We start from the raw sequence: 27,104 nt of genomic DNA, 5'->3' as shown, positions 1-27,104 counted from the left end.
CTTTTCTTAAGGCTTATGGCAAAGCTTCGGTCAATAGACCTTCAGGCATCCTGTGATACTTCATACAAAAAATTAAGTATCGCTACATCTCAGAGACTACTATGTTTTAACAGCTTTAGTTACCATATAGTAACTTCAAAAGTATTTCCACCACTGAAACTGCGGGTTAAAGTGAGTTAACATCAGTGATAAAATCTGAGAAATATCAGGTGATGTCTAGTCTCCATGCAGATAATTATATCTACTTGATCAAGCCAGAACACAGATTTTTAAATGGGACACTGCCTTTGGGGTACTCATTCAATCAGTTAAGGGTGGGGAGGCTAAGGGCCGATTCATACTCCTATTTTGCCGCTGTAGTGCCGAAATGATTTCGGCCCGTCAGAAATTTTCAGTATGAATCGCGCCTAAGACGCAATAAGCCTATCTCACAGAATTTCCCCGCCCCCCTAAATACGCCCCCTTTCGGGGTTAGTGGTGATAGCGTGACGTCACTCCATAGACGCTACATGTTAAAAGAGGTTATTTAAGAAGTCTACAACTTTTGTTTTCTCAAGGTAAGGTTTGTTCTATCTGCTCGACCTGATTTACCATCTTGTTTGCTTCATAATAATATTGGTCTGTCACATTTTTACATTAGAAAATGTACTTAGATTCTCCAGAGAAAAAAACGTGTAAATGCCCATGTTAAAGTCACCACTATTTACCGGAAGTGGGCGTGAAAAACGGGCTGTGAGATAGGCCTATTCATACTCCTATTTTAGAGCCGAATAAAAGTCGGTTCGGCTCTGTAGAGCCTACAATGTGACGTCATTTGAGGTTTGGGGGGACGGGTACCGTCCTAAAGTCGGCTCTTCGGTGCTACTGAAAATTTCTGACGAGCCGAAATCATTTCGGCACTACAGCGGTAAAATAGGAGTATAAATCGGCCCTTAGACAGAAATACAAAACAATATTGTCAGTATCAGGAAGAATGTTTTGTGAATTCAACATTATTAGGTAGAGAATAAAGTTTGAGAAACACTGAGCTAGATAATTACAATACTTTGAGTTTGAATAAATATAACTTTATTCTGAGAAAACAACCTACTATTTTACATTGTGCAATTTTACATGAACTCAATATGTGCTTCAAAACATTTATTTTTCTTAATATTGTTTTTTTTATACCGACTTGGATGTTTCATAATGTGTTTCAATCAAAGCTATGTCTTAACATCCAATATTTCACTCGACGCCGGTGTCCCTAAATCAATTAAGCCTGACTGATGAGTTTCAATGTTGACATTATTGAAACTCATAGTATTAGCCTAAACGTGGCTAAAGACTGTAGGCTACTCCCTTAAAAGTATGGCCAATGCAGCTCGTTGTGTTATTCTAATCCAGTTTCCCATCTCGGTACAGCAGAATTAAGCCCAATGCATACTTCATCGTAAAACAGTGTCATTCATCGAAAACATCCGACATCGAGCGACATTCGCCGAGTCACACCGCCGTACCACAGAGTATAAATTAAGCATTAGCACTTAGCAGGACAAAGACCTCACTTTATAAAAGACAATCTATTGGCATAAACATGACTGTGTGTTTTGTGTTTGAACTGCAGTGAATTCACATTGTGTGGCAATGAGCTAAAATGAGTAGTTACGCAAGAAGAGACAGACCTACATACAGTACAGTATGTCATCTTTAAAAGTGACTTTGTGATACTGCATTGCGTCTCCTTCAGCCAAAACATGGTGCAAAAGTGTGATCCATTTACATGTTCGATTTCTCACTAACTAAATGAAAAACCGCATTCCTTGGAACAAATTAAAGAAACGGCTCTAAATGGCACAATAAAACATCGATCGGTATCCTCCAATAATGTCTTTACTTATATTAATCTTTTCATTATACTTAATTATTAATAAACAATAATTTATAAATCCCTTAAACAATAATTTATGAATCCTTTCATATAAACTTTCAAACACACCGGCATTGGTATAATATACTGTAACATGTTTTTCAAAAATATATATGGTACAAGTACCGCATCAAGAGTACAACTACAGTTTAAGAGCAGATGTACAGTAGAATATAACATAAAATGAAATATTTTGTCAAACATTCAACAACAACAACCTAAACAAAGACACAAAGTATAGGAAAAAAAACTACGGTATGAATAATTCAACTCCACCAGTGGCTTGTGAACTAAGACTTTGCAAACCTGTCTGTCTTTTTGCTATTATTATTATTTTTGTATGTGAATAACACTCTTCAAATGACAAATAAATAGGAATGGTGACTAACCTACCATCAGTTCCGATAGCTTTGCCATCTAGCAGGTGAGACAATAACTTCTTCTGTTACTATGTTTTGAGTGTATCCCTTATTTTAAATGCATCACTCATATCACACAATACGCTGGAGGCAATTGACCATATTCACAGATTGCATTGAGTTGCTGTGTCATACTTGGGGGGGGTGGAGGGGTGTAATGTGAGAGCGAAAAGGTGGCCGTGGATATGGTCAATAATCCTGAAAGCTCTTAATTGTCTTATCCACAGTCGCCACCTCAAATCAAAAAGGTAAATTAATCGCAAAATGAAGAACGCAGCACATCAAGAGTTTAATTCTTTCCACCATTTGAAAAGAGACTTTAACTGTGGTTTACTCTAATGAAATGGATTCTGCCAAAAAAATACAGAAATTATACGGAGTGCTTTTGGAATAAAGAAACCCTTGACATTACGTTCTCAGGAGACCTCAAGATGATTCTGCCGTGCGTGGCGAATATTCACAGTGTTGCAGCCTCCAAGGCGGTCGGGTCGGTCTCACAGCTCCTCGCTCTCCAGCGTAACCTCAAGAGGAGAGCTGGAGAACAGGATGGGGTTGTTCTCAGACGTGGGGAAAGCTGACCTGATGTCCAGCCCCTGGCCTGTCAGAGCCGCGTAGCGGCTGCCCGCGCGATGAGGAGCCTTCTTCACTGGCATGTGGACGCTCTGATGCCACTGAGCTGCGGGTCCACACAGACAAGACAACACTTTTACTAAGCAGATTGATGATCACCACTTGCCTACATGATTATTTGACATACTATTTGAGATAGATTCTAAGTCAATTACATACACAGCAAATTCCTGAGTGTTTTTCAGCCTATGGATTTGTGTCTACTATCACCTCTCAATTTGGTCCAACCCAACTCCTTTGGGAAACTTTGTGACACCTGCTGAAAGTTGGGATACCATTAACAACCTATAAGGCAAAATTTTGAAAATGTACGTAGCATGTGATGTGTCAAACTAGGGGGGTTTCATGATTCTGAATCCATTGCAAGCATTAGTTTTGCACAATTAACACTCCTTCGACTAAAAACAGAGTGTTTTTCGTGCAAAACTAATGCTTGCAATGGACTTAGAATCATGAAACCCCCATAGTTTGACATGTCACATGCTACTTAACTTAAAGTATAATGACATTTTGAAAATGTTGCCATATATAGGTTGTTTATGGTACCCCAACTTTCAGCAGCTGTCACAAAGTTTCGCAAGGGACTTGGCTTGGAACAAATTGATACTGGTGATAGTAGACACCTTTATGAAAACATTTGTGAAGAAAGCTAGGTGGTAAGCATTTTTTTTTTGCAGATTTGCCACACATTTCGCTAACTTTCCCTAACCAAATGTTGGTACCAGTTTTATTGTACACGTGCATGTGACAGTAAACATCTTGTACTGTGAACATTTTACTCGGAATGCAGAAATGTACCTGTAAGGGTTACTGAGAGTTAAATTAAATCTCAGTATTCCACTTGGTAGTAATGATCAAACTGTTGGATATTGCCTATGATATTTCCTACGGTCCATATGAATTGATTAACACTGAGGATTCTACTGTGTAAGCAGACGGTGCGATGGCAACTGTGGCTGCCGAGAGATTTATTCTTTACACATTACCATATATGTCTAGTCTGCACGTGCAAGATACAATTCCAGCCTCATTTTTAGCTGACACTGTGAACCAGCCAGCATCCTCTTTCCTGGTTGGCTGGATAACGAGACACACATATCCAGTAGGATCCTGGTGCATGCTGAAATAAATACACATTCACAGACGCCTCAGATACTTATTAGGGTTAGGGTAGAAGTCATGCTAACATGACTTGCAAGCTCTGAGTACTTATGCAATGCAGTGTTGTTTTCGTCGACTAAAACGAAAAATGTTCGTCGACTACCTTTTTTCACTGACAAAAACTAAATGGAAACTAAATGAAAACTAAGCTATGATGACTAAAACTAAGACTAAATATACTGACAATTTCGTTGACAAATAAAAACTAGACTATAAGTCATTTTACACTTGGTTGCATGCTGAAAATAGCAGATCTACAAGCTCACAACGCGTCGCAGCGACGCGTTGTGAGCTTGTAGATCTGCTATTTTCAGCAAGTGTAAAAAATGTCATTACGACGGCATCAAGGCCAACTAAAATAAATTTTAGTCGACTAAATTAACTGTAGATTTAGTCGACTAAAATCTTATGATATTTAGTCGACTAAAACTAGACTAACACTAAAACATTCCAGGTGACTAAAATGTGACTAAAACTAAGTGAAAACTATTCAAGAGACTATGACTAAAACTAAAATGGAAATTCTCTGCCAAAAACAACACTGCAATGTGTATTGCGTGCAAATTCAGACAAATAGCTTTTCTACAAAAGTCCCCGATGTTAAACTCTGGTCTCTAACCTGATTCTGTCCGTGGCTCTAGGAATGGTGTCATTGTCCTTCTTCCAGAAGATAATGGGAGGGGGCATGCCTACCACCCGACACTCCAGCCTGACAGGGCTGCCCTCTGCGATGCCCGTGTTCTGAAGCTTCTCCACAAACAGAGGAGCCTGCTTCATTTCTCTCTCTAAAGTGGACACAACTCAAAAGATTACTCTATTTTGCACAGCACGGAGTACTATAATGTACACAGTACAGTATGAGGAAGTCCTTACCTACGACTTTGAGTTCTAGACAGAAGGAGCTCTGTCCTGCTTTATTACTTGCAATGCAGGTATAGGTGCCGGCATCATTCTGTGTGGCAGGGTCAATGACCAGCGAATGGATGCCATTCTCCCGCACCATCATCCTGTGAAGAAGATCTGGATAGATTGGCCTCCCGTTGACCAACCACATCAGCTCAGGGTTAGGGAGACCATTCACCTGCGGAAACACAACGGCAGGAATAAACGGCACTTCCACTAAGACAATGCCGCCATAACATTCCATGGGTCTCGTGTCACCTGCCGCCTACCTTGCAGTCTAGTCTACAGAGTCTTCCTTCGTGAACAACCATGTCACCTGGAGCCTGGAGGAAGTGAGGTCGAAAGAACTGCTCCTGCGTTTGCTCTCCCTCCTCGACTTCCTGTATACGGGCTCGCACCCTGTAATCAAGGTATATAAAAGAATAAGGTAAAGACATCAACGTCATTTTCGCTACCACGCAATTCCAGATGGCAGATTCGTCGCACCATGGGAGCCCAACTACACCTAGATGTATCGTCCCGGAAGATTGATCCACACTGTACCTCGGCAGATCACTCACCTCTGGGAGTTAATAGGCGTCATTCGGTTTCTTGGGGGACCCGTTTGGATGATCAAATGTCCAGAGCAGCTGATACGTCCCTGGTAGAGGAAATCAAACAGCTGATCAGATTTGGCCGTTGAGCAAAAAAAGAAGAAGAGGGAAGCTGGGAAGCACACAGGAAGTGGAGTGTGAGGTTTTTTACTTGGGGATTAGCTGCCATGACGGTGTAGTTTCCGTCGTCATCATTGTTGGTGGATTCTATGTGCAAGGCACACGTCCCGTCCCTCTCTCTGATCTTCTTGTAATGCTCGTTCCTCCTCAAGATTTGCTTACCATCTTTGAACCAGTACACCTAAAGAGAAAAGCGCCCGTTAACGATGAAGGCCAACCCTTTATTTTATTTTAGCCACTTGATGCAAAGCGGCGACACTTTGAAGGAGATTGATCAAGACATGACGATTGCAACAGAAACTACTTTACCGCAAGGGGAAAAAAACTGAAAACTAAATATTTGGATCAAAATTGAATTGAATTATTAAATCATTTATATCTAGAATATGTCGACCTCGTCCTCACCTTTGGTATTGGGATTCCCACTACTTTACAGGAGAACGTGACAGGCACGCCTTCCATTGCTCTGAAGTTCTTCAGCTTCTTGTCAAAGATGGGCGCGATGCACTTCCCCGTAGGGACCTCGGCGTGCTGCACCTCGTCGTCAGACTCCTCCACTGGCATGCGCTCCAAGCGGTACTCTATCTCACTCATTAGCCTCTGCTCAAAGTTGGACACTCTGTACTCCTAGAACCAGAAAGAGCACTATATAAATGTGCTGAATCACGTCACATTATTAAGAGGACCAATGTCTTTGAGTTTTAGAGTCGCTCATCTAAAGTCCTGACGTATGGATACCGTCATGAGGTGCAACACTTTATCTGTGTGTGCCTAACACACCCGAAACATGCACTTGGAGGTGGGCATTTATATACCATTTCACGATATTATTTTAATCTTAAAGGACGACTTCAGCCATTTTCAACCTATCATATATATATATTTTTTTTTATGATGTTTTTTTTGGTGTGGCTTTCGCCTTTATTTTATATATTTTATGGAGGGACAGACAGTAGGCTGACAGGAAATGGGGAGAGAGATGGGGGGAAGACATGCAGTAAAGGCCGTCGGGATCGGGAGTCGAACCCGCGGCACACTGCCAGACTGGATTGCCAGCCAAGGTGCCTGGACCACTGAGCCATGGCCCAGGCCTATCTTCATATAATTGGTACTCCATTTATTTCTTACTCTGTCTGTGTCTCAGAGGAGGGCTGCGGAAAGTTCCGAAACCCGCTTACCAGTGACATCATCGATGGTAAAAACGTTTATTTGCTTAGACACATGACGGAAATTCTCCATTCATTGTCAATGGGTTTGTGTAAGACGAAAATCTACACTAATACCGGTAATTAAAAAAATTAAAGAAAAACACCTGCTGAACGATGTTGTCACTGGTAGGCGGGTTTCTGAACTGTCCACATCCCTCTTCTGAAACAGATCGAGTAGACAAAAATTGTATCATTTTACCGTATCATGAGCATCAGTGAGGACCAAATATATGAAGATCGTTGGAAATGTCTGAAGTAGTCCTTTAATCTTTTTTCTCCAAATTTTGGTGTTATGCCAATTCTCCCCCATGTGTCTAGACCATGGGTGCCCGCACTTTTTTGACTTGAGAGCTACTTTCAAAATGACCAGCTCAACAAGGTCTACCAACCCAAAAAACATTATATCATTGCTGAAAATAGTAAAAAAAAATTGAATAGCGGTGCTGGTGTTACATAAGACAAACACACTTGGAATGGGAAATAGAGGGGGGGAATGGAATTGGTACTGTTTTGTTTTGTCTAACTTTGTAATGCATCTGACGTTTGTGCGCAACACTCTTGAAAACAAAGTATTGCATTGTGGGTTTGAGCTGACAGGCCCCATTTGATGTTAATCAATGAAGTCGCCTTAATTCAAGTGGCAGATGCCTTTTTCCTTTTTTAATTATATATATTTTTAGGGCCATGTCATGCGATCTACTGTACCTGCAAAGCCTTTCTGATCTACTGGTAGATCACAATCTACCTTTTGGGCACCCCTGATCTAGAACCTGTCACTGCTAAGCCCTACCGTTTGGCCTTGGAAGGGTGTCGACAACCAAGTGTCATCTGACTGGGAAGGCATAAACCGTAACGCATGCTGAGGAATCAGTCGTGGAAAAAGTACCTATTTTTACTTAAGTAAAAGTATCAAAACTGCAATATGGAAATACTCTGTTACAAGTAAAAGTACAACATTCAAAATGTACTTGAGTAAGTACTAAAGTATTGGCATCAAAATGTACTTAAAGTACCAAAAGTAAAAGTACTCATTGTGCAGAATGTCCTATTTAAAGTTTTCAAATGTATTAAAAACATCTTTAGAAAATAGCCGATCTACAAGCTCCACAATGCGTCGCGGGTAACAAGTAACTAAAGTTTTCAAATAATTGCAGTGAAGTAAAAGTGCAATATTTTTAGTGTAGTGGAGTAGAAGTAAAGGTACAGATTTTTTTTTAAATACTCCAGTAAAGTAAAAGTACCTCAAAATGGTACTTAAGTACAGTACTTGAGTAAATGTACTCAGTTCCACCACTGTGAGGAATATGCTATCCCACCCAGAACCTTGACCAACCTGTAGGAAGTTGTTAGTGCAGAGAGATATCTCCCCCACCCCCTCCCAACTGGCTTCCCACCCACGGACATTAAGATACAGACATTGAGGCTTTAAACCACTTGATAACATAGATAATGTGAAGTGATTAGAGTCATTCGTCAAGCAAAATGCAAATTGTCAAGCAAAAAACGTTCATGTAACAAAAACATAAATGAGTCCTCCTTGGTATTTGAAAATGCAGCTGGAGTGTAAAACAGAGAACAGAGATGCAGTGTAAAAGCCTGCATTGAATGCTCTTGTGTTATATTACAACATGTGATTAGCAAAGACATTTCAATCTTATCTTCTCTCTATAAATGCATGTAATCCCTCAGTGCCTGCACGCGTTTGTTGCGTGTCTCTCCATCGACTTCACTTCAAACATGGTGTTTGTATTGCCGAGGCAGAGGCCCCGAGGGGTGACTGAGGAGTCTAGTACAGTGGGAAGAGGGGGGTATCATGCACCCCCCGGAAATATACTTCTAATCAGTGTTTTCTTATTGGAAAAAATGTGCTGAAAATGATGAGCTATGATAAAAAGTTGTCAAAATGTCCCACCTACCTCAAAACCCCCTTTTTGGTATATGGCTCTGGCGAAATTGTGTAAAGGCAAATATTAATTCACTAAAATTACATAAATAGACATGGAAGTCTGAAATTTGTCATGGAGTATCCTGACACATAGGGGTAAGTAGAAGAGTAGGATTTGGGGGGTTGCTACCATTATAGTTTTAAATATGACCTACATTATCCCCAGAAAAACAAAAAAAGATGCTGTCCGCTTGACTAATAACAACAAAGATGGTTATTTTCCAACACATTTTGGTGAAAATCACTGCCTCACTTGTATATAGAAAACTTCCCATATCCCTAAGCTTCAATTTGATCCCAAGATAACCTTTCTATCTTGAAAGTTACTCTTTCTGTAGCCAAAACTCTGAACTATACCTCAAATCGGTGAAAATTGTATATTCAGTCAGTCAGCTATACATTTGGAATAAATTAATGAATGACTGAGTTTGAACTGACTCCACATTATGGAATATTTCTTACTTGAATAAGCTATGTTAAAAAGTTGGAAAAGTGTCCAATCTACAATTTTTATGCAAATGAGTGCCTCCATTATCAAAATAATCGATTTTCACTATATCTCAGCCAATACTGCACTTAAATGAACAAATACGGTGTCTAGACCTATGTTTTGAGGGTCGAGGATCTCAGTGAAACTATTCTTAAAGTGACTACATGTGCCCATGGCATGCTGGTGTGCAAATCAGTGCCGATGAAATCAATTCCTCTATCTCGTCGCCGGCTTCTTGTGCATGCTTTCCAGTAGGTGCTGCCAGACGGTCGAAAGAGCTGCGCACGTTCTCGGCTGCGCGTAGCTTAAAGCTTGAGTTTTTAGACAGCTGGTGGATGGAAATTAAGCTCCACCTCCGCTGAATTCTTGCGCGACGGCCAGATTCCCGGAAACGCTCTCCTCCGCCCAAGTCTTCGGCGGAGGTGGAGCTTCTTTTCCATCCACCAGCTGTCTAAAAACTCGGAATTTAAGCTGCGCGCAGCTTAAGAAGTGCGCAGCTTAAGAAAGTTTTGCGCTATGGTGTGGAGACGGTGTATGTCAAGGAGATCAAGCAGTGAGGTTGGTATAGGACTGCACCACAGGACACACTGGATTCAAAAACTATTTGGTTTTCAACAATCCCTGCCCTTCATCATAGGGTTTTGGTATTTCCACCATAGCTTCATCAGCTCGCTTGTATAAGGCAACGGTGGCTCTCTTCAGAGCAGAGTAGCATGTAGGAAGGCGAGCCAGGTCAACTTTAGATTTAGAAATTAGTTTGTCATCTGCCCCACCACTCTTTCACTGAAGACTCACAATTTAAATAGCATATATTCTGAGCCTAGCCAAGCCATATGACCCATAGGGCAGGAGCCTAACAAGTACACTCCCTGGCATGACTAGTATGTCGCAGGGACTTACCCCAATCCAACCCTTTGGTGTTCCCCGGCTGGGGATCGAACCCCTGACTATCCAGTCTCAGGGCGGACGCTCTAACTACAAGGCCACTGAGCTGTTGATGATATCCAGAGCTTCTTACGGGTGTGTAACTTTAGAGTGTACAAAATGGAACCAAATGGACCTGTAAGTAAGCCTTGTGTAGCCATGAGGCCCATAGGGCAGAAGCCTATCTCCTGTTTCTGTAGTATGAGGTAGCTTGATGTACAAGTACACCCCCTGGACATGACACTAGTATGTAGCAGGGACATGTCCGACTTACCGACTGAGTCTTTGGTATGACCCGGCCAGGGGATCGAACCCCGACCTCCCAGTCTCAGGGCGAACACTCTGACTACAAGGCCACTGAGCTGTTGACATCTTACTGGTGTGCAATTCTGAACGTACAAAATGGAACCAAATGGACCCGTAAGTGTTATGGGGGTCCTTGAAATGTGCCTTGTGCTACACTATCTCCGATTCAGAAACGGGTCTCATGGTCGCAGGCAACGTATTCTTCTCCAAAGTTGAACGTTGCCACCACTGTTGAAGCAGCCATACACTACACAGGTTTATCCTGATGTTCTGGGCATCTTTGTAAAGTTAGTGTTATTAAAAAGCAGGTAAAAGAGTAACGTTTCAGCACTCTATTTGGTCTCTCTATCCATTCAATGTAGTAGAAGAGCCGACTGTTATGTCGTCTCCGTCCACAGGAAATATGTTGCCTGCGACCATGAGACCCATTTCTGAATCGGTCTATATGGAACAGATCCTTAATTAGTATAGTTGCAGCAATTCATCTGTCTGCTGTATGGACAGAGTTGTGAGTCTTCAGTATGGTAAATGGTGCATTTATATAGCGCCTTTATCCAAGATGCTTTACATAGATTGTGCATTACATTCACCCATTCAAACACATTCATACACTGATGGCGGCGGAAACCATGCAAGGCACCAACCAGCACATCAGGAGCAATTAGGGGTTCAGTGTCTTGCTCAAGGACACTTCGACACTAACTCTGGGGGAGCCAGGGTTTGAAATGGCAACCTTGCGGTTACCATCCGGCCACTCTACCCCTGAGCCACTGCTGCCCCAGTGGACTTCACCCGTGCCAAGTTGCTGCAGACAATGGTGGGGGCAAATGACAAACTCACTTCTTAAATCTAAAGTTGACCTGGCTCGTCTTCCTCCATGCTACTCTGCTCTGAAGAGAACCACTGTGTTGCCTTATACAAGCGAGCTGATGAAGCTATTGTGGAAAAACCAAAACCCTATGAAGGGCAGGGATGGTTGAAAATCGAAGGGTTTTTAAATCCAGTGTGGTCCTGCGGTCCAGTCCTACCAACCCTTGATCTCCTTGTCATTGGAGACCATGGACAAGAAGACGAAGAAGACTGATTAATGTGACTGCATTTTGTTCTTTATGGTGCATTCTAGTGTACTGTTGCTTACACTTTTGCATTTGAGTGTGTATATGATGGAATACTGTTACAGGATTGTGTGACTGTTTGTATTTTATACTGCATAGTGCAGGCCATTCTATAGTGTGTATACTGCCGCCTAGTATTGTTCATACTGAGGATGTTTTTTGTGTGTGATGTTATGCTACAGTATATATATTCTAAATTATAAAGCTAGCATAACACAACACCTGTCTAGATACCTTATTTGTAAAGTTATATGCAATATTGGTATCTCTTACTTGGTATAAATGTGACTTTATTGTAATGGCAGCACTGATTTTTACACCAGCATGCCACGGGCACATGTGGTCACTTTAAGAATAGTTTCACTGACATCCTTGACCCTCAAAACATACAAACATACAAGTATAGACACCTTATTTGTTCATTTAAGTGCAATATTGGCTGAGATATATAAACATTGATTGTTTTGATAATGGTGACACTCATTTGCATAAAAATGGTAGATTGGACACTTTGCCAACTTTTTAACATAGCTTATTCAAGTAAGAAATATTCCATAATGTGGAGTCAGTTCAAACTCAGTTATTCATTCATTCATTCCAAAATGTATAGCTGATACTGACTGAATATACAATTTTCACCGATTTGAGGTATACCGGTAGTTCAGAGTTTTGGCTACAGAAAGAGTAATTTTCAAGATAGAAAGGTTATCTTGGGCTCAAAATGAAGCTTAAGGATATGGGAAGTTTTCTATACACAAGTGAGGCAGTGATTTTCACCATAATGTGTTGGAAAATAACCATCTTTGTTGTTATTAGTCAAGCGGACAGCATCTTTTTTTATTTTTCTGGGGATAATGTAGGTCATATTTAAAACTTTAATGGTAGCAACCCCCCAAATCCTATTCTTCTACTTACCCCTATGTGTCAGGATACTCCATTACAAATTTCAGACTTCCATGTCTATTTATGTAATTTTAGTGAATTAATATTTGCCTTTACACAATTTCGCCAGAGCCATATACCAAAAAGGGGGTTTTGAGGTAGGTGGGACATTTTGACAACTTTTTATCATAGCTCATCATTTTCAGCACATTTTTTCCAATAAGAAAACATTGATTAGAAGTATATTTCCGGGGGGTGCATGATACCCCCCTCTTCCCACTAGACTAGTCAGTCAGATCAGCGGTTCTCTAAATCCTTAAAACCCCATATATGGAGAGCCCAGATGTCATCAACATGAGTGTGTATTGATACTCTGATAATGCGTTCCGACGGAATGGGCATAGATTAGAATGATGACCTATTGTTCTGGTATGTTATAAAGTCCTACTATTTGTCACATACACCAGGGGTCCTTGAGGCAGTTCCAGGGGGTCCCCAGCTAAATGATCAAGTTTGTAGTCCATGAGCCAGACCTCCAAAATTGGAACGTTAATCATGAATTGAGTGGCAAAACTCATACCTAAATTAAATTGTTTATATAGGATCAATCCGTGCTGCGCCCGGGAATCATTTGTAGTTGATCTAACCCCCCAATCCAACCCTTGATGCTGAGTGCCAATTAAGCAGGGAGGCATTGGGGGGTATGACCCGGCCAGGGATGGAACCCCGACCTCCCAGTTTCAGGGCGGACACTCCTAAACACAAGGCCACTGAGCTGGTTGTTCTATTGGTTTGCTGAGAGTATACAGGGCTAATAAAGGCTGCAAGCGTTTAGGCCTGACGTCGAAATAAAAAACAGGTTAGCTCTGCAAGAATATATATTCAAAGATTTGTGCCGCATTTTTACGATTAAAAAAAATAGCAGACCTATGAGCTTGTAGATCTGCTAAAGTATAACATATATGATTAGTTAAACACCAAAAGGGGTTCCCGTCCAGAATGGGTTAATTGGCTGAAATTATATGATAAATACATGTCTTGTATTAGCAACATACTGTAAGATATAACCATCACTGGACCAACTTTAACTAGGTTTATGTTTTAGGGGAATTATTCATGCATAACAAAAAGATTGAATGCAACATTAGGTACCGTACAAACATTATAATATATTATAATTTATCAAATATCCTTTGAAATGACTAACTGAATCAGGAACCAATACAGCCTTAAACAATACAGTGCTTGGGATGGAGGAAGGTCCTTGTTGTACCTCTTCATAGTTAAAGACAGTAGCAGAAGTGTTCACTGTCCAAGAGGGGCTGCTCCCCGTTGTCCCCCCATAATTCAGCTTCTATGAGAGGATAGGGATGGATGAGAAACATGGACACACACGGACACACACACACACACACACACACACACACACACACACACACACACACACACACACACACACACACACACACACACACACACACACACACACACACACACACACACACGTGAGATGAATAGACAAGTACACACTACACACAGGCAGGCTCACTCATTACCATGGATCATGTGTGATCCATATGGATGTTATTGAACAGACACACATGAAGACAAATGAATATGATAAATGAATGATTGGGAATGGAACTAATAATAATATTTTTGTAAACTCATTTTATTATGTCCGTGGCAAAAATGTAATGTTGACAAAAATGTTCACCACAAGCCAACATAGCGATGATGACCCCTGGTGTCATACAGTAGCACCACCACAAATACATGTTTAGGAAGGAAACGGAGAATTTCACTTATTAAAACCTGGAGCTCATTAATCATTCATTTAGTCACATATTCACACAGTTGGAACCACTCCGTGACACGTGCAGCATATGGAGACTATAATGTGGTACCAGTACCTGTTGATGTTGTTGTTGTTGTTGTTGTTGTTGTTGTCCAAAGCGCAGGGTATCGTTCCTAAGGCGAAGTTTTTTCTCGATGTCCTGGAGGATCTGCTCTTTACTGTCACGGATGTCTTCGTCGGACAACAAGCGTGATCTGGGTGTCTTCTTCATTATGCCTGTAGGTGGCCTGAACACAACACGGCAATAAAACTAAAATCAAACCTGTCTGAAGTGAGTGGTGCAACAGCGCCCCCTGTTGGTACCCTGGACACAGGGACGGACAAAGCTGGGCATTGGAGTGGCTGCACGCTATGGTTGCATCACTCAAAAACGTTGTAATGGAACGTCGTGCATTTCTCATACCTGACGTGCAGTGTTGTTTTTGGCATCACATTTAGATTTACATAGTCTTTTTAATAAAACTTAATTTTGTTTTAGTCACCTGGAATGTTTTAGTAATAGTCTAGTTTTAATTGACTAAATATCATAGGATTTTAGTCGACCAAATCTACAGGTGATTTAGTCGACTAAAATGCATTTTGGCGGGCCTTGATGCCGTCGCAATGACTTGCTAGAGCATCGACAAGCTCTAGCTTGTAGATTGTAGATCTTCAGCATGTAGATTTTAGATTTTCAGCACGCAACCAAGTGTAAAATTACTTGTCTTTTACTTATACTGGATGTCTTGTCCAGTATAGACAAGATAGTCCCTCCCTAATATTTTAGTCTAGTTCAAATTTGTTGACAAAATTGTCAATATACGGTATATATTTTTACTTAATTTTTATCCCACGATTTTGCAACCCATTTTGCAACCCAGTGTCAATTATCTAATGAAATCCTGGGCGCTACACTTCCTCTGCCAACCTGGGGGGGGCAGCAGACTGACCTCATGCTTCCTTCTATGCATGAGGAGTCCAAGCTGCTTCTTTTCACCTGACAGGGGAGAGTTTCCCCGGCCGGACGTAGCGTGTGGAAGGAACACGTTATTCCGACCAGTTCCTTTCCCCTCCACCAGGCATCCCGGCTGGCCAGGGGGAGGTAGTTTAGAGACCAGGATTACTGCATGTTTTTTTGTGAGGGTACCTACCCTAGGGGACACGGGGAGAACATGCAAACTCCACGCAGAAAGGCCCTTTCGCCAACCCCGCCTCGGGTATGGGCACTGATGACGTGGAGGAACACGCCCCCAGCGCCCACAGCGGGAATCGAACCCAGGACCTTCTAGTTGTGAGTTTTAGTCTTAGTTTTAGTCATCATAGCTTGGTTTTCATTTAGTTTCCATTTAGTTTTCGTCAGTGAAAAACGCTAGTCGACGAACATTATTTGTCATAGCATTAGTCGACGAAATCGACACTGGCACACTGGTAATCCAGGAAGTGGCTTACGCTGATGGAGCGCGCTTGGGCAGGCCCATGGAGTTGGTGGCCTGCGCCGTGTGGAGCGACGGCAGCACCGAGCTGAGGAACGCCACAGGGTTCTGTATGGGGCTGGGAGTGGAGCTGCTGGACGTGGGAGAGGAGGTGGCCCGGGGCGGCGACTGGGTACGGAAGGCAAACACCGAGTTCAGGTACGGAGCCGACAGCAGGGTGGGGGACGACACGAGGGACGACGGAGGACTAGTGGGACAACCCAGCACCCGCGTGGGGAAGAACCTGGGCGTCGGGCTGAACGGGGGGAGGGTGGGGGAGCTGGACGCAGAGGAGTTGAGCTCCGCGGCCAGCTCCTGGAGCAAGGGAACCGGCGACTCCGTCGGCGAGGGACTCCGGACGGGCGAGAGCGGCGTCGTCGGCTGCGCCGCGATGAACTCCTTGGGCCGGGCGTAGCTGAAGCTCTGGGAGGCGGGGGCCAGGTTCATCAGGGAGGCGTGGGTGCTCCTCAGCAGCGGAGTCGGGGAGGTGATCTGCTGCGACGAGGAGGAGGAGACGAAGCTGGTGCTGCTGAAGGAGTCTGATGAGGTGTGGACCGCACCGACCTGAGGTGCAAAAGGAGAGCTGAAAAGAGGCGAGGCCACGGTTCTGGAAAGGGATGAAGGGGTCAGATTGAAGTGGGACGCGTGGATGGTGTTCATCTGGGTTAGGGGCAGTGCTGTGCTGAACAACGAACTAGAGGCTGCTGCGTTCAGCTGAGGGACACGTGGAGGAGGGGGTGACATCAGCGGGGTCGTCTTCAGCTGCGGCGAAGATGGAAGCGTGCTCGCGGGGGCCAGGCGCGTCGTGTTTAACAGAGGTGCAGACGTGGTGTTTAGTAGGGGCGGCGGTGGAGTGGAGAACAGTGAGGATGTGACAGTGGGTGGTGTGGACATGAATGGGGGCGATATGGGCTGAGGCATGGGTGCAAAGATGGGTGCGGGTGGTGCAGGAGTGGCCATGGGTGCAAAGATGTGTGCGGGTGGTGCAGGAGTGGCCATGGGTGCAGGTACGGACGCAACTATGGGTGCAGGTATGGGTGCAGCTACGGATGCAACTGTGGGTGTAAACATGGGTGCCGGTATGGGCGCAGGCGCAGGTGTAGCCAGCGGAGGCGCAGCAGGGTGGAGGGCCTGTTGGGGAGTCACGGTGGTGTGGTGGGGCAGGCTGAGGCCAGGCTGTGGATGTGGTTCATGGTGCATTCGGGGTGACCAACATACGCCGTCGGAAGGACTCAGGGGGGTCTGTGGTTGGATCTGGGCATGATGAGGTGGAATCTGGACCTGGGTTTGGGCTGCGGCGGGTTCGGTATCCTGCTGCTGCTCCAAAAGAACCTGGTTGTGCAGGATCCGGAGCTGGGCCGGGTCCCTGGCAAAATAATTTAGATGCAAGGGATAAGAGAAAAGGAAAGTCAAAATATATGAATCCGTTTAGAGGTCTGTGTCGCCTTTATAGCTTTTAACCACTTTAACCGTCATTTTAAACTTTAGCTGTTGAAACATAGCAGATCTATAAGCTCGTAGCACTCTCGCTATTTTTGAAAGGTTGTGAAAATGTGGGCAAATATTTGACTATATAGTCTTTCACAGCTAATGTTTTTAACTCACATCTTTGCTTGGGTGGGGGGTCCCTGAAACAACATATTTTCAGATGAATGGCCAATTTCATATCATTGTGGGGGACCTTGACATGAAATGGTTTGTGAACCATAGGTTTTTCAGAAAACTGTCAGGATTTAGGAGACATTTAGTAGAATCTGGTCCCAGGTCAAAATGGGTTAAGAAAAGCAGAGGTGCTGTGAATGGGCGAGAGAGTATGAGCCTCTCAAGTCCAATGAAGAATTATCTTCCCTTTTATGGACTACCAACAAGTACTTCAAGCACCTTCCAAACACTACACTGTGAAAGGCATGGTAAACACACTTTCAGCTTACAGGCAAAACAGGAACTTTGTCACTTGTTTCAAGCACATTTAATCACAGTAAAGTATACATGAACATCCTTTTAATATTATTTAAAAGTTTGTCTTCCCATGTATGATGAAATACCTTTACAGTGCCACATAAAAACTCATCATCATTAAAGTTGCATTCACAATTTGACATTACAAACAATTCTAAACAAATTATGTATCAATGACAAGTTTGTGGAATTTAACTTACAAATAGAAAATGCCATCCTTTGTTTTGGAGAGAGGAAAAGTCCACATGTTTTAGGTCCAAATGCATTCAACAGTGAAATGCGACTGAGATTACATCTACTGTGTGGAGCCTTAGAGAGGAGAGCCCTCCCACCTGTGCTGCTGTTTCTAAATATAGCACTCACAGTCAAACTCATATAATGTAACACTAATTACTATCTATACAACCCATATGTAATATATCATATTCTACACAATGTGTATATTGTATACAATGTGATGTATTAAACATTATTTTTGCCTTGTGTTATACTCAGAGTGTGTTTTAGACCAGTGGTTCCCAAACAGTGGGACTCGGGACCCATTTTTATGGGTCCTTTTATTTTTGAGTGGTGCAACCACTCCCTTACGGACTTATGTGTGTGGGTGGGTGCCTGCCTGCCTGGCTGGCTGGCTGGCTGGGTATGAGCATGAAAACAGCATGGTTGTTTTTCACCACCTGTGCGCAACCTAACACACACACACACACATATTAACTGTATATATGATGATTTTGGGTGTGCCAGTACAGTACAGTGACAGTACAGTACAGTAGAGGGACCGGCACACGGTAACTCTTCATTTCTCAACCGTTTCGGACACGGGGCAGCACGCCGGAACCGGCCCGCCCAGGGTGCGTTCCTGTGGGTCGGATGCCGGTGACAAAAAAGCTCATCCGCAGGTCTCTATTTCCAAAAACGCTAATATTTTCATGACTTAAAAACAAAATGCAATGATTTTTTTCATTTCATGAAGAAATCAAAGAAAAATCGAAGAAATTCCATAAATTAGAAAACAAATGTTTAAATAGCCGAACTACAAGCTGTGAGCTTGTAGATCTGCTTTTTTCACTAGTTTGGGTCCCGGGGGAGACATACAATTTCTGTTTTGGGTCACGAGCTATAAAAGGTTTGGGAGCCACTGTTTTAGGCGGTCAACTCAACATACTGACACATGAAGAGATCACAATAATTTGCTATTATCCAATTTTGGGCGGGAACCCCTTTTGATGTTAGCATTACGTTATGCTTTAGCTATTGAAAAATAGCAGATCTACAAGCTCATAGCGCGCCATCGAGTGGCGTGCTACGAGCTTGTAGGTCTGCTATTTTTGAAAAGTCGAAGAACGACTGACATAGAAACATAGCTTTTTCAGAAAACTGTCAGGATGTAGAAGACATTTTTAGAATCTGATCTCAGGTCAAAATGGGTTATACTTACAGTTTGGGTTTAGCCAGAACTGGTGGTGGTCCTTTGCCCTGAGCCTCATCAGACTGACTGGTGTCACTTTCTTCCTCCTCCTCCTCATCCTCTGGCAACCTGTGTTGTTTTTGGCAGAACATTTTTTATTTAGTTTTAGTCAGTCTTTTGACATTTTCATTTAGTTTTAGTCACACTTTAGTCACCTGGAATGTTTTAGTGTTAGTCTAGTTTTATTTTTGTTGACTAAATCTACAGTTGATTTAGTCGACTAAAATGTATTTTGGCGGGCCTTGATGGCGTTGTAATGGCTGATTTTGCACTTGCTGAAAATAGCCAATCTACAAGCTTACAACGCGTCACGCAGTGCTGCGTTGTGCGCTTGTAGATCGGCTATTTTCAGCATGCAACCAAGCTGGATCTCTTCTCCACTAGTTCCTCCCTAACATTTTAGTCTAGTTTTTATGTGTTAACAAAATTGTTGTTCGAAATCAACACCGACCTGAAGTGCACACGGCGGCCAACCCTGGAGCTGGAGCGTGAATCTCTGTGTTTGGTCAAACCGCCCTTGAGGCAGGAGTTGGCAGGAGGATCAGGAAGGGGCACCACCACCGTGGTGGCGGTGGGGGTCCCATTGTGGTGGTTTGGGGCCGCCTTAACTTTAGCGGCCCCGCCGGCAGCCAGGTCAGATAACGTCGGCAAAGAGGGCCTGGACACTTCCTGCTCGGCCTTGAGGCCGGAGGAGCTCTGAGGAGACTCGGCCATCGGTGAACCAGAGAAGGGTTTCAGATAAGAGGGAAGCTCTCCGCTTGCAGCCTGTGGCTCCACGTGTCCTCCGTTGGATCCCGGCAGCATGTCCCGGTGACACGTGCTCAGGTAGAGGGGGTCTAGGCGCGGGGCGCTGCAGCTGTGAGAGGCGGTACCGGGACTGCCTCCGATGAGGCTCGGGGGGTCCAAGCTGGGAACACTGGCACTGCTGACGGAGGCATCGGGACGCAGCATGCTGGAGCTGTGCGGGTCCAGGCGGAGGGTGCTGGTGCTCAGAGGGTCCAGGCGTACGGTGCTGGTGCTCAGAGGATCCAGGCGTACGGTGCTGGTGCTCAGAGGGTCCAGGCGTACAGTGCTGGAGCTCAGAGCGTCTAAACGGATGGTGCTGGAATGGGCCTTCGTGCTGTTGGTCACGGCAGCCTCCGGCGGAGGCTTCGCAGCTGGAGCGGTGAAGTCTGACGAGGAAGGTTCCTGGATTTGGCCGAGGTCCATTCTTCCGCTATTCAGTGTCTTGCTGTTGTTGCCACTGCCTGATTGGAATTTGAAAGAAAGAGGCAGAACTCAGGATTCTGCAGTGACATTTTCTTACATTTTTATTTGTTTTATCTTTTAATGCGATAAGATGCAGAAATGGTACCTTTCACCCTTAGCGCAGCAATACTGGACACAGTTCCATACTTGTTGCTTGCTGTGCATGTAAACATGCCTGAATCTTCTGGGAAGACCTCAGCGATGACCAAAGTGCAGATTTCCTCTAGAGGCGATAGACAAGACAACAATCATCAACAGATTACGTTTATTCGACATGATCAGAATATGTTACAGCATTATGTTCTGTTTATGTGAGAAGATTCTCAATTCTAACACAGAAAATGTGTAATTTTGCTCTTCAAAAGCAGTAGTAGTAGTGATGCAGATTCCAGTCTAGGGGAAGAAGGCATGTGTGGGGGAGCTTTGATAGATTCTAATGATATCTGGCCTTGGTGCTTTGACACAGGTTGAGAAGGTGCCTTATATGGTGCAGAGGCAGGGAAACACAGCCCTGGCCAACGTTCAGAGGAACAGGAGAGGCTTCAGCCAAGTGTTATAAACACTTCAGTAGACTAATATGTATACAGTGGACAGTGCACAGTGCTTCTCAAAGTGGGATCGGGGGACTAGTGGACTACCATGCATGGGGTCAACAGCAAAATGTCTTTCTTTCTTTCTTTTAAACAAATGTTGACAAATCTTCTTTTATGGGGGTCCCTGGCACAAACTCCTTTCAAATGAAAGTCCGTGGCCAAATACATATTAATTTGATGGTCCTTGATGTGAAAATCTTGTACCTGATTCTGCCGTGGATCTAGGCTCTGTGTGAAGAAAGCAATATCAAAATCGTCATTAGTTTCAGTTCAATACAAACTCATTCATAATCAATGCAATGCCAACTAAATTCAACGTTAACTTTTTATTTGAACAGATCTGCAGTACTTCTTTTACTTCGGCAGAACAGAGCATTAATGTTGCTACAATTCTAAACAGTTAAAAGTAAAACGTATCAAATACAGTCACAATAAATAAGCTGCATCCTCTTCTGCAAGTATATCATCCATATAGTCAATTTCTTGATCATCTACAAACGTAAGTAGCATTTACATGTTGCCGATTGTGCAAGTGTTTTGTCATGTATTGTATAACAGTGGTTTTCAACCAGTGGTCCGAGGATCACCACTGGTCCTTGAGGGGGTTCCAGGTGGTCCCCAGCTAAATGATGGAGAGTTGGTAACCAAAAGATCTATTAGATCTTAAAATTCTCTTGAGAGCATAACGGGTCCATTACGCTCTCAAGAGATAAATTATTGTTAAATACTCTGCATTAGGCTACTTAATTTACACGAAGTCTACACAATTAGAGGCAGAGCAAAAATAATTGTCATGGAATTGTGGGCAAATATATATATCCGACGACAACAAAACATTCTGTCGTTTTGGATCTCACCAAACGTGGCTTAAAATGCTGAATAAATAATGTTAATGGGCCTTGATATGAAAAAAGTTGAAAACCACTGATGTACTGTATGTGAAATGATCAAACGGTAGTAAAAGGCAGCGCATACTTTTCTGTAGGATCCGAAAGTCAGGAGAGTCCTGTATGAGCGTTCCCTCTCTGTACCACTCCACTTTAGGTGAGGGCACGCCCTTCACACGGCACTCCAGCACCACCAGCTGGCTCTCCCATGCCAAGAGCTCTTGCAGACTCTGGTGGGACAAAATGTGTGGCACAAAACATTATTTATTGCATTAATTGTATTTGCATAAAATACAACAAAAAACAAAATGCTAAATCAGAATGACTTTGTCATTTTCCCCATGTACAGTACTTACATACATAAAGAACAAACACCGTTTCCCCTCAGTCACTTGCAGTGCAACATAAAACATAGAGCCTATTTAATAACATAAGATAAAATAAAAGCTAAAAACTAAAGACAAGACAAGTTAAAAAATTAACCAACCCAACACAACACATAGCCTATGGATAAAGTGCCCATGGTGCACTTTACGTAATATTTTCATATAGTCACAGACATGCAGGAGAGACTAAATAAAAAGATGACCCGCCTAGTGGACAAACTGGGGAGCAGAATAGAAAGCTGCTGTCTTGATGAATAGGTCTACGGACTGTAGCTAACTAACTATGAGAGAGTTTAAATGTGATAAAAGACATTTTGGCAAAAGTTACTTTGGGAAATAATAGGGATTTTTCTTTGGAGATTATTAAGCCAAGTCATATGCGTGCGACTCCCTATCTTCATTCAAAACACCATAAAAGAGCACCGGTCTACAATTCACAACATGACATGCAGATAGGTCTTCTAGCTTGCCAGCAGAGAGTTGATCAACAAGCATTCATTCATTAATTTAATATGCATAAACACAGTAACAGTCACATTCAGATTGACTAATTGTGACATACAGTATATAGATTGTAGTTGGTAGAGAGAACGGTGTACCTTTGTGAATACTGGTGCAGCCATGAGCGGTCGGCCGTCCAACCCTTGAAAATAGCTGTTGTCCATGTTTTGACTCTGAAGAAAAGATGCAAGGAACTTAATAGCAACGGAAAGCTACTATCACTTAATATAACAAAGCTAGCACAATAAATTGATACTACTACAACTAATATATAATAATAATAAAAAAAACACAAAAAATACTTTATTTGTATAGCACAGCTCAAAGTGCTTTTACAGATCAATCGAGAAAAAAGAACAAGGATTTTGAAAGCTCAACTAAATAAAAGCAAGAGTGTAGAAGTATGTCTTGAGCTGTGCTTTAAAAATGTCTACAGAGGCTGCCTCGAAGGTATAGTGGGAGTTTGTTCCACGCCGCCTGCCCGTAGAAGCAGAAAGCTGCTTCACCGTGTTTTTTATATATATATATATATATATATATATATATATATAAATAAAGACAGGAAACAAATTTAAACAAGTTGAAACTTGAAAGTGGTTAGTTGATTCTAGACAGAAGCATTCAGGAATTGACAGGACAGTTCATGTGGCAATGCAAAGCGTAAAAGTACAATAATAATATAAAAGCCCATGAACACAGACAGGTTGTTAAGAGAGAGATAAGTGTCTGCATCTCTCGAGCCCTGGAAGGAACAGCATCCAACAGGGAGGGAAGAGAGCAAAGTAGTCTGTCCCCATGTAAAGCCAGAACACACTGCACTGATCATAGGAGGTACTGGTGTTAGAAAGGGAGATCCATTTAGTTTTCGTCAGTATGTAAGCAGAAAGCTGCTTCACCGTGTTTTTTAGTTGCCTTTTATATATATATATATATATATATATATAAATAATTGTGTATTTTATGTATATGTCAAAAGAAACGAAAGAACTGTCCTACCTCGGGTAAGGCTGTGTGTGTAGGAGCCACCTGGACAGAAAGAGTGGAGGACACCACTGGGGTCAATGATGGCAGCGCCGGTGCAGTTTGTACATGATGTTGATGTGTGACTGCAACTGGGTCAGCTTCCGGAACCTCCTGGATGTCAAGACATTGGGAATCTCCCGGCGGTGACGTCGTACTGGGGACAACTTGGACCGGTGAGGCCGTTGCCTCGTCCTCGGCAGGTCGCAGCGTGGCGGTCACCTCAGACTCTTCAGAGAGCTCCGGCACGGTAAGCACCGTGCTCTGTAGCGTTACCTGGATGCAGTGATTGAATTTCTTTGTGTTTGTTTTAGTCATAGTCTTTTGAATGGTTTTCATTTAGTTTTAGTCCCCTGGAATGTTTTAGTGTTAGTCTAGTTTTAGTCGACTGAATCTACAGTTGATTTAGTCGACTAAAATGCATTTTGGTGGTGCCTTGATGGTGGTGTCGTAATGGCTGATTTTACACTTGGTTGCATTCTGAAAATAGTCGATCTACAAGCTCACAACGCATCTCGCTGCGACGCGTTGTGAGCTTGTTGTAGATCTGCTATTTTCAGAGTGTATAACCAAATATATAATGACTTCTCTTCTCCTCTAGTCCCTCCCTTACATTTTAGTCTAGTTTTTATTTGTTGACGAAATCGTCTTAGATTTAGTCATCGTAGCTTAGATTTCATATAGTTTCCATTTAGTTTTTTTTTCTTTTTCACTGCTGGATGCAAAGCACATTGGTAAGGACAGGGAAACCCAACATAAATATATGTTGGGTTCCCCTTGACAGTTACAACAAAACCTCTAACTGCTTCCAAATGCGTACAAACCACTCTCATATACCATCAGTCCCTGATGGTATTTCACAGTAAAAACATCTTCAGCAAATGTAATCACAACTTAAACAAAACTCAGTCAGCCCTACAGAGTTTCAATGGAGAGGGTAACACTTCAAAAATGTGACCTTTCACAGCAACTCCATGTCTAGTTCAATCTGCTTACTGACCCAGAAAGACAGGAAACAAATTTAAACAAGTTGAAACTTGAAAGTGGTTAGTTGATTCTAGACAGAAGCATTCAGGAATTGACAGGACAGTTCATGTGGCAATGCAAAGCGTAAAAGTACAAGAATAATATAAAAGCCCATGAACCCAGACAGGTTGTTAAATTAAGAGATAGATAAGTGTCTGCATCTCTCGAGCCCTGGAAGGAACAGCATCCAACAGGGAGGGAAGAGAGCAAAGTAGTCTGTCCCTTATGTAAAGCCAGAAAACACTGCACTGATCATAGGAGGTACTGGTGTTAGAAAGGGAGATCCATTTAGTTTTCGTCAGTGAAAAAAGGTAGTCGACGAAGAATTTGTGTCATCGTTTTAGTGTCTACAAAATCAACACTATACCTGGATGGGCTGTGGCGGCGGTGCCGTGGCCACTTCGCCCGACGGCCGACAGGACAGTTCCTGGGCCTGCTGCTCGGCAGGCGGTGCGCTACGAGACGAAAGTATGGAGTCTTCAGTTCCATCAGAGGCCGTCAGGTCGGCCTCCGGAGCTTTAGTCTGGACGGGGCCGCCGGTCACCGCTTTTCTTTGCACTCTTTGAAAACATTTGCAGAAAAAGACAAGAGAGGGTCTAAGCTATCATGGAATCCTTATTGTTAACGTGGGAGGATTATGACTTATGAGAAGCGATGACGCTTTGTCGCCAACATACTCACTGGGGTACGTGTTCAAAGTGCTGTTCCCCTTCAGACTCACTGGAAGAAGCGCCTGTGAGACACATTGAGCATAATAATAATACGGTAATAATAAAATAATAAGCCTAATAATAATTAAGTCTGAGCTCCCCCACCCCTTTCTCCCCATACTGTACATGTTTTTTGATGATGATGATTTCCTGTTTTTCTTTTAATAGAAGTGTATATTTGTTGTAAGCCTCTAAATGTTCTGATGAATTGAAAATGGTGGACCCTGTTGTAAATAAGTGTAATGCTTTATCATGGATTGTGCACAAAGTAACAGTATTTGTATTTGTATTTTGTATTTCGTACTGTGAAATAAAAACTTCAATCAATCAATCCCTTATAGATCCACTTTACATTCTCAGAGTTTCACTCAGGGTTTTACTGTGCAGTCACCTTCGATGTAGATCTCAGCTGATGTGGAGTCAGTGCCATAGAAGTTGGAGGCAAAGCAGGAGTAGCGGCCCGTGTCCTCCTCAAAAGCCTCTGCTATAATGAGCGAGTGCAACTCGCCATTGGTGACGATCTGAATATCTGGGCAGTGCTCCAACTCCTTTCCCTCACAAAACCACCTGGGAGTAAACCACACAGTACAAATTAACTGTTGTCATTAGTAATTGTGCTGCCGTCGCTTTTAGCCTGGCTATACTGTCGTGACGATGTTGAGACTAGTGAGGGCCAGAGCCATAGAATAAGACAGAGTTACGACATTAAGGGGGCAGAAAACAGCCTGGTCACGTGGTTCATGGACTCGCGCGAGCCCATTGACTCCAATGGATTCCGTAAACTTCCGGTTGTCCCCATTCAATAGAAGTCTATGTAGAAGAGCCACCCTGGCCCCATGAAGTGAACGGAGTTGTCGTAACTCTGTCTAAGGGCCGATTCATACTCCTATTTTACCGCTGTTTCGGCTCGTCAGAAATTTTCAGTAGCACCGAAGAGCTGACTTTAGGACGGTACCCTCCCCCCGAACCTCAAATTACGTCACATTGTAGGCTCTACAGCGCCGAACCGACTTTTATTCGGCTCTAAAATAGGAGTATGAATCGGCCCTTACTATATGGCTCTGGTGAGGGCCTAGTGGACACTTTTTCATGATTCCTCTAAGCCAATGGGAGATAGAACCCATAGTCTGAACGCTGCAACGTGAAGCCGTATCCTCTAGTGTCTAAGCCAATGGGAGATAGAACCCATAGTCTGAACGCTGCAACGTGAAGCCGTATCCTCTAGTGTCTCTAAGCCAATGGGAGATAAAAACCCATAGTGAGCTTGCTGCACCTGGCAGTTATGACACGAGTCATTCTTGTTTGATTACTTGTTACACATATTTTATTTAATTAGATATACTGTGTGCTTGACCACAAATGCTAAGAATGTTATTTCAATTATTTGTTACA

At 43.0% G+C, this 27,104-nt stretch overlaps 1 protein-coding gene across 1 annotated transcript in view; it reads right to left on the bottom strand.

Annotated features, from left to right (window-relative positions):
* Nucleotides 1-1,251: 1,251 nt before the first annotated feature.
* The window catches only part of mypn (myopalladin), a 37,563-nt gene continuing 11,710 nt past the window's right edge, over nt 1,252-27,104 (bottom strand). The window contains exons 3-23 of the mRNA XM_079513236.1: nt 26,104-26,279; nt 25,684-25,735; nt 25,370-25,562; nt 23,953-24,252; nt 23,055-23,129; nt 22,158-22,299; nt 21,387-21,410; nt 20,696-20,812; nt 19,793-20,588; nt 19,312-19,410; nt 15,892-17,280; nt 14,513-14,690; nt 13,879-13,959; nt 6,141-6,362; nt 5,767-5,916; nt 5,583-5,662; nt 5,292-5,421; nt 4,993-5,200; nt 4,739-4,904; nt 3,945-4,078; nt 1,252-3,004 (exon numbers count right to left, since the gene is read on the bottom strand). Coding sequence (XP_079369362.1) covers nt 2,823-3,004; nt 3,945-4,078; nt 4,739-4,904; nt 4,993-5,200; nt 5,292-5,421; nt 5,583-5,662; nt 5,767-5,916; nt 6,141-6,362; nt 13,879-13,959; nt 14,513-14,690; nt 15,892-17,280; nt 19,312-19,410; nt 19,793-20,588; nt 20,696-20,812; nt 21,387-21,410; nt 22,158-22,299; nt 23,055-23,129; nt 23,953-24,252; nt 25,370-25,562; nt 25,684-25,735; nt 26,104-26,279 — 4,894 coding nt within the window. The 3' untranslated portion in view covers nt 1,252-2,822. The remainder of the gene's footprint in view (nt 3,005-3,944; nt 4,079-4,738; nt 4,905-4,992; nt 5,201-5,291; nt 5,422-5,582; nt 5,663-5,766; nt 5,917-6,140; nt 6,363-13,878; nt 13,960-14,512; nt 14,691-15,891; nt 17,281-19,311; nt 19,411-19,792; nt 20,589-20,695; nt 20,813-21,386; nt 21,411-22,157; nt 22,300-23,054; nt 23,130-23,952; nt 24,253-25,369; nt 25,563-25,683; nt 25,736-26,103; nt 26,280-27,104) is intronic.

The sequence above is a fragment of the Electrona antarctica genome, assembly GCF_951216825.1.
Source record: "Electrona antarctica genome assembly, chromosome: 10".
NCBI classification, from domain to species: domain Eukaryota; kingdom Metazoa; phylum Chordata; class Actinopteri; order Myctophiformes; family Myctophidae; genus Electrona; species Electrona antarctica.
Note: the sequence above shows the minus strand (reverse complement) of the source record. Positions and strands in the feature narration are given on the sequence as shown.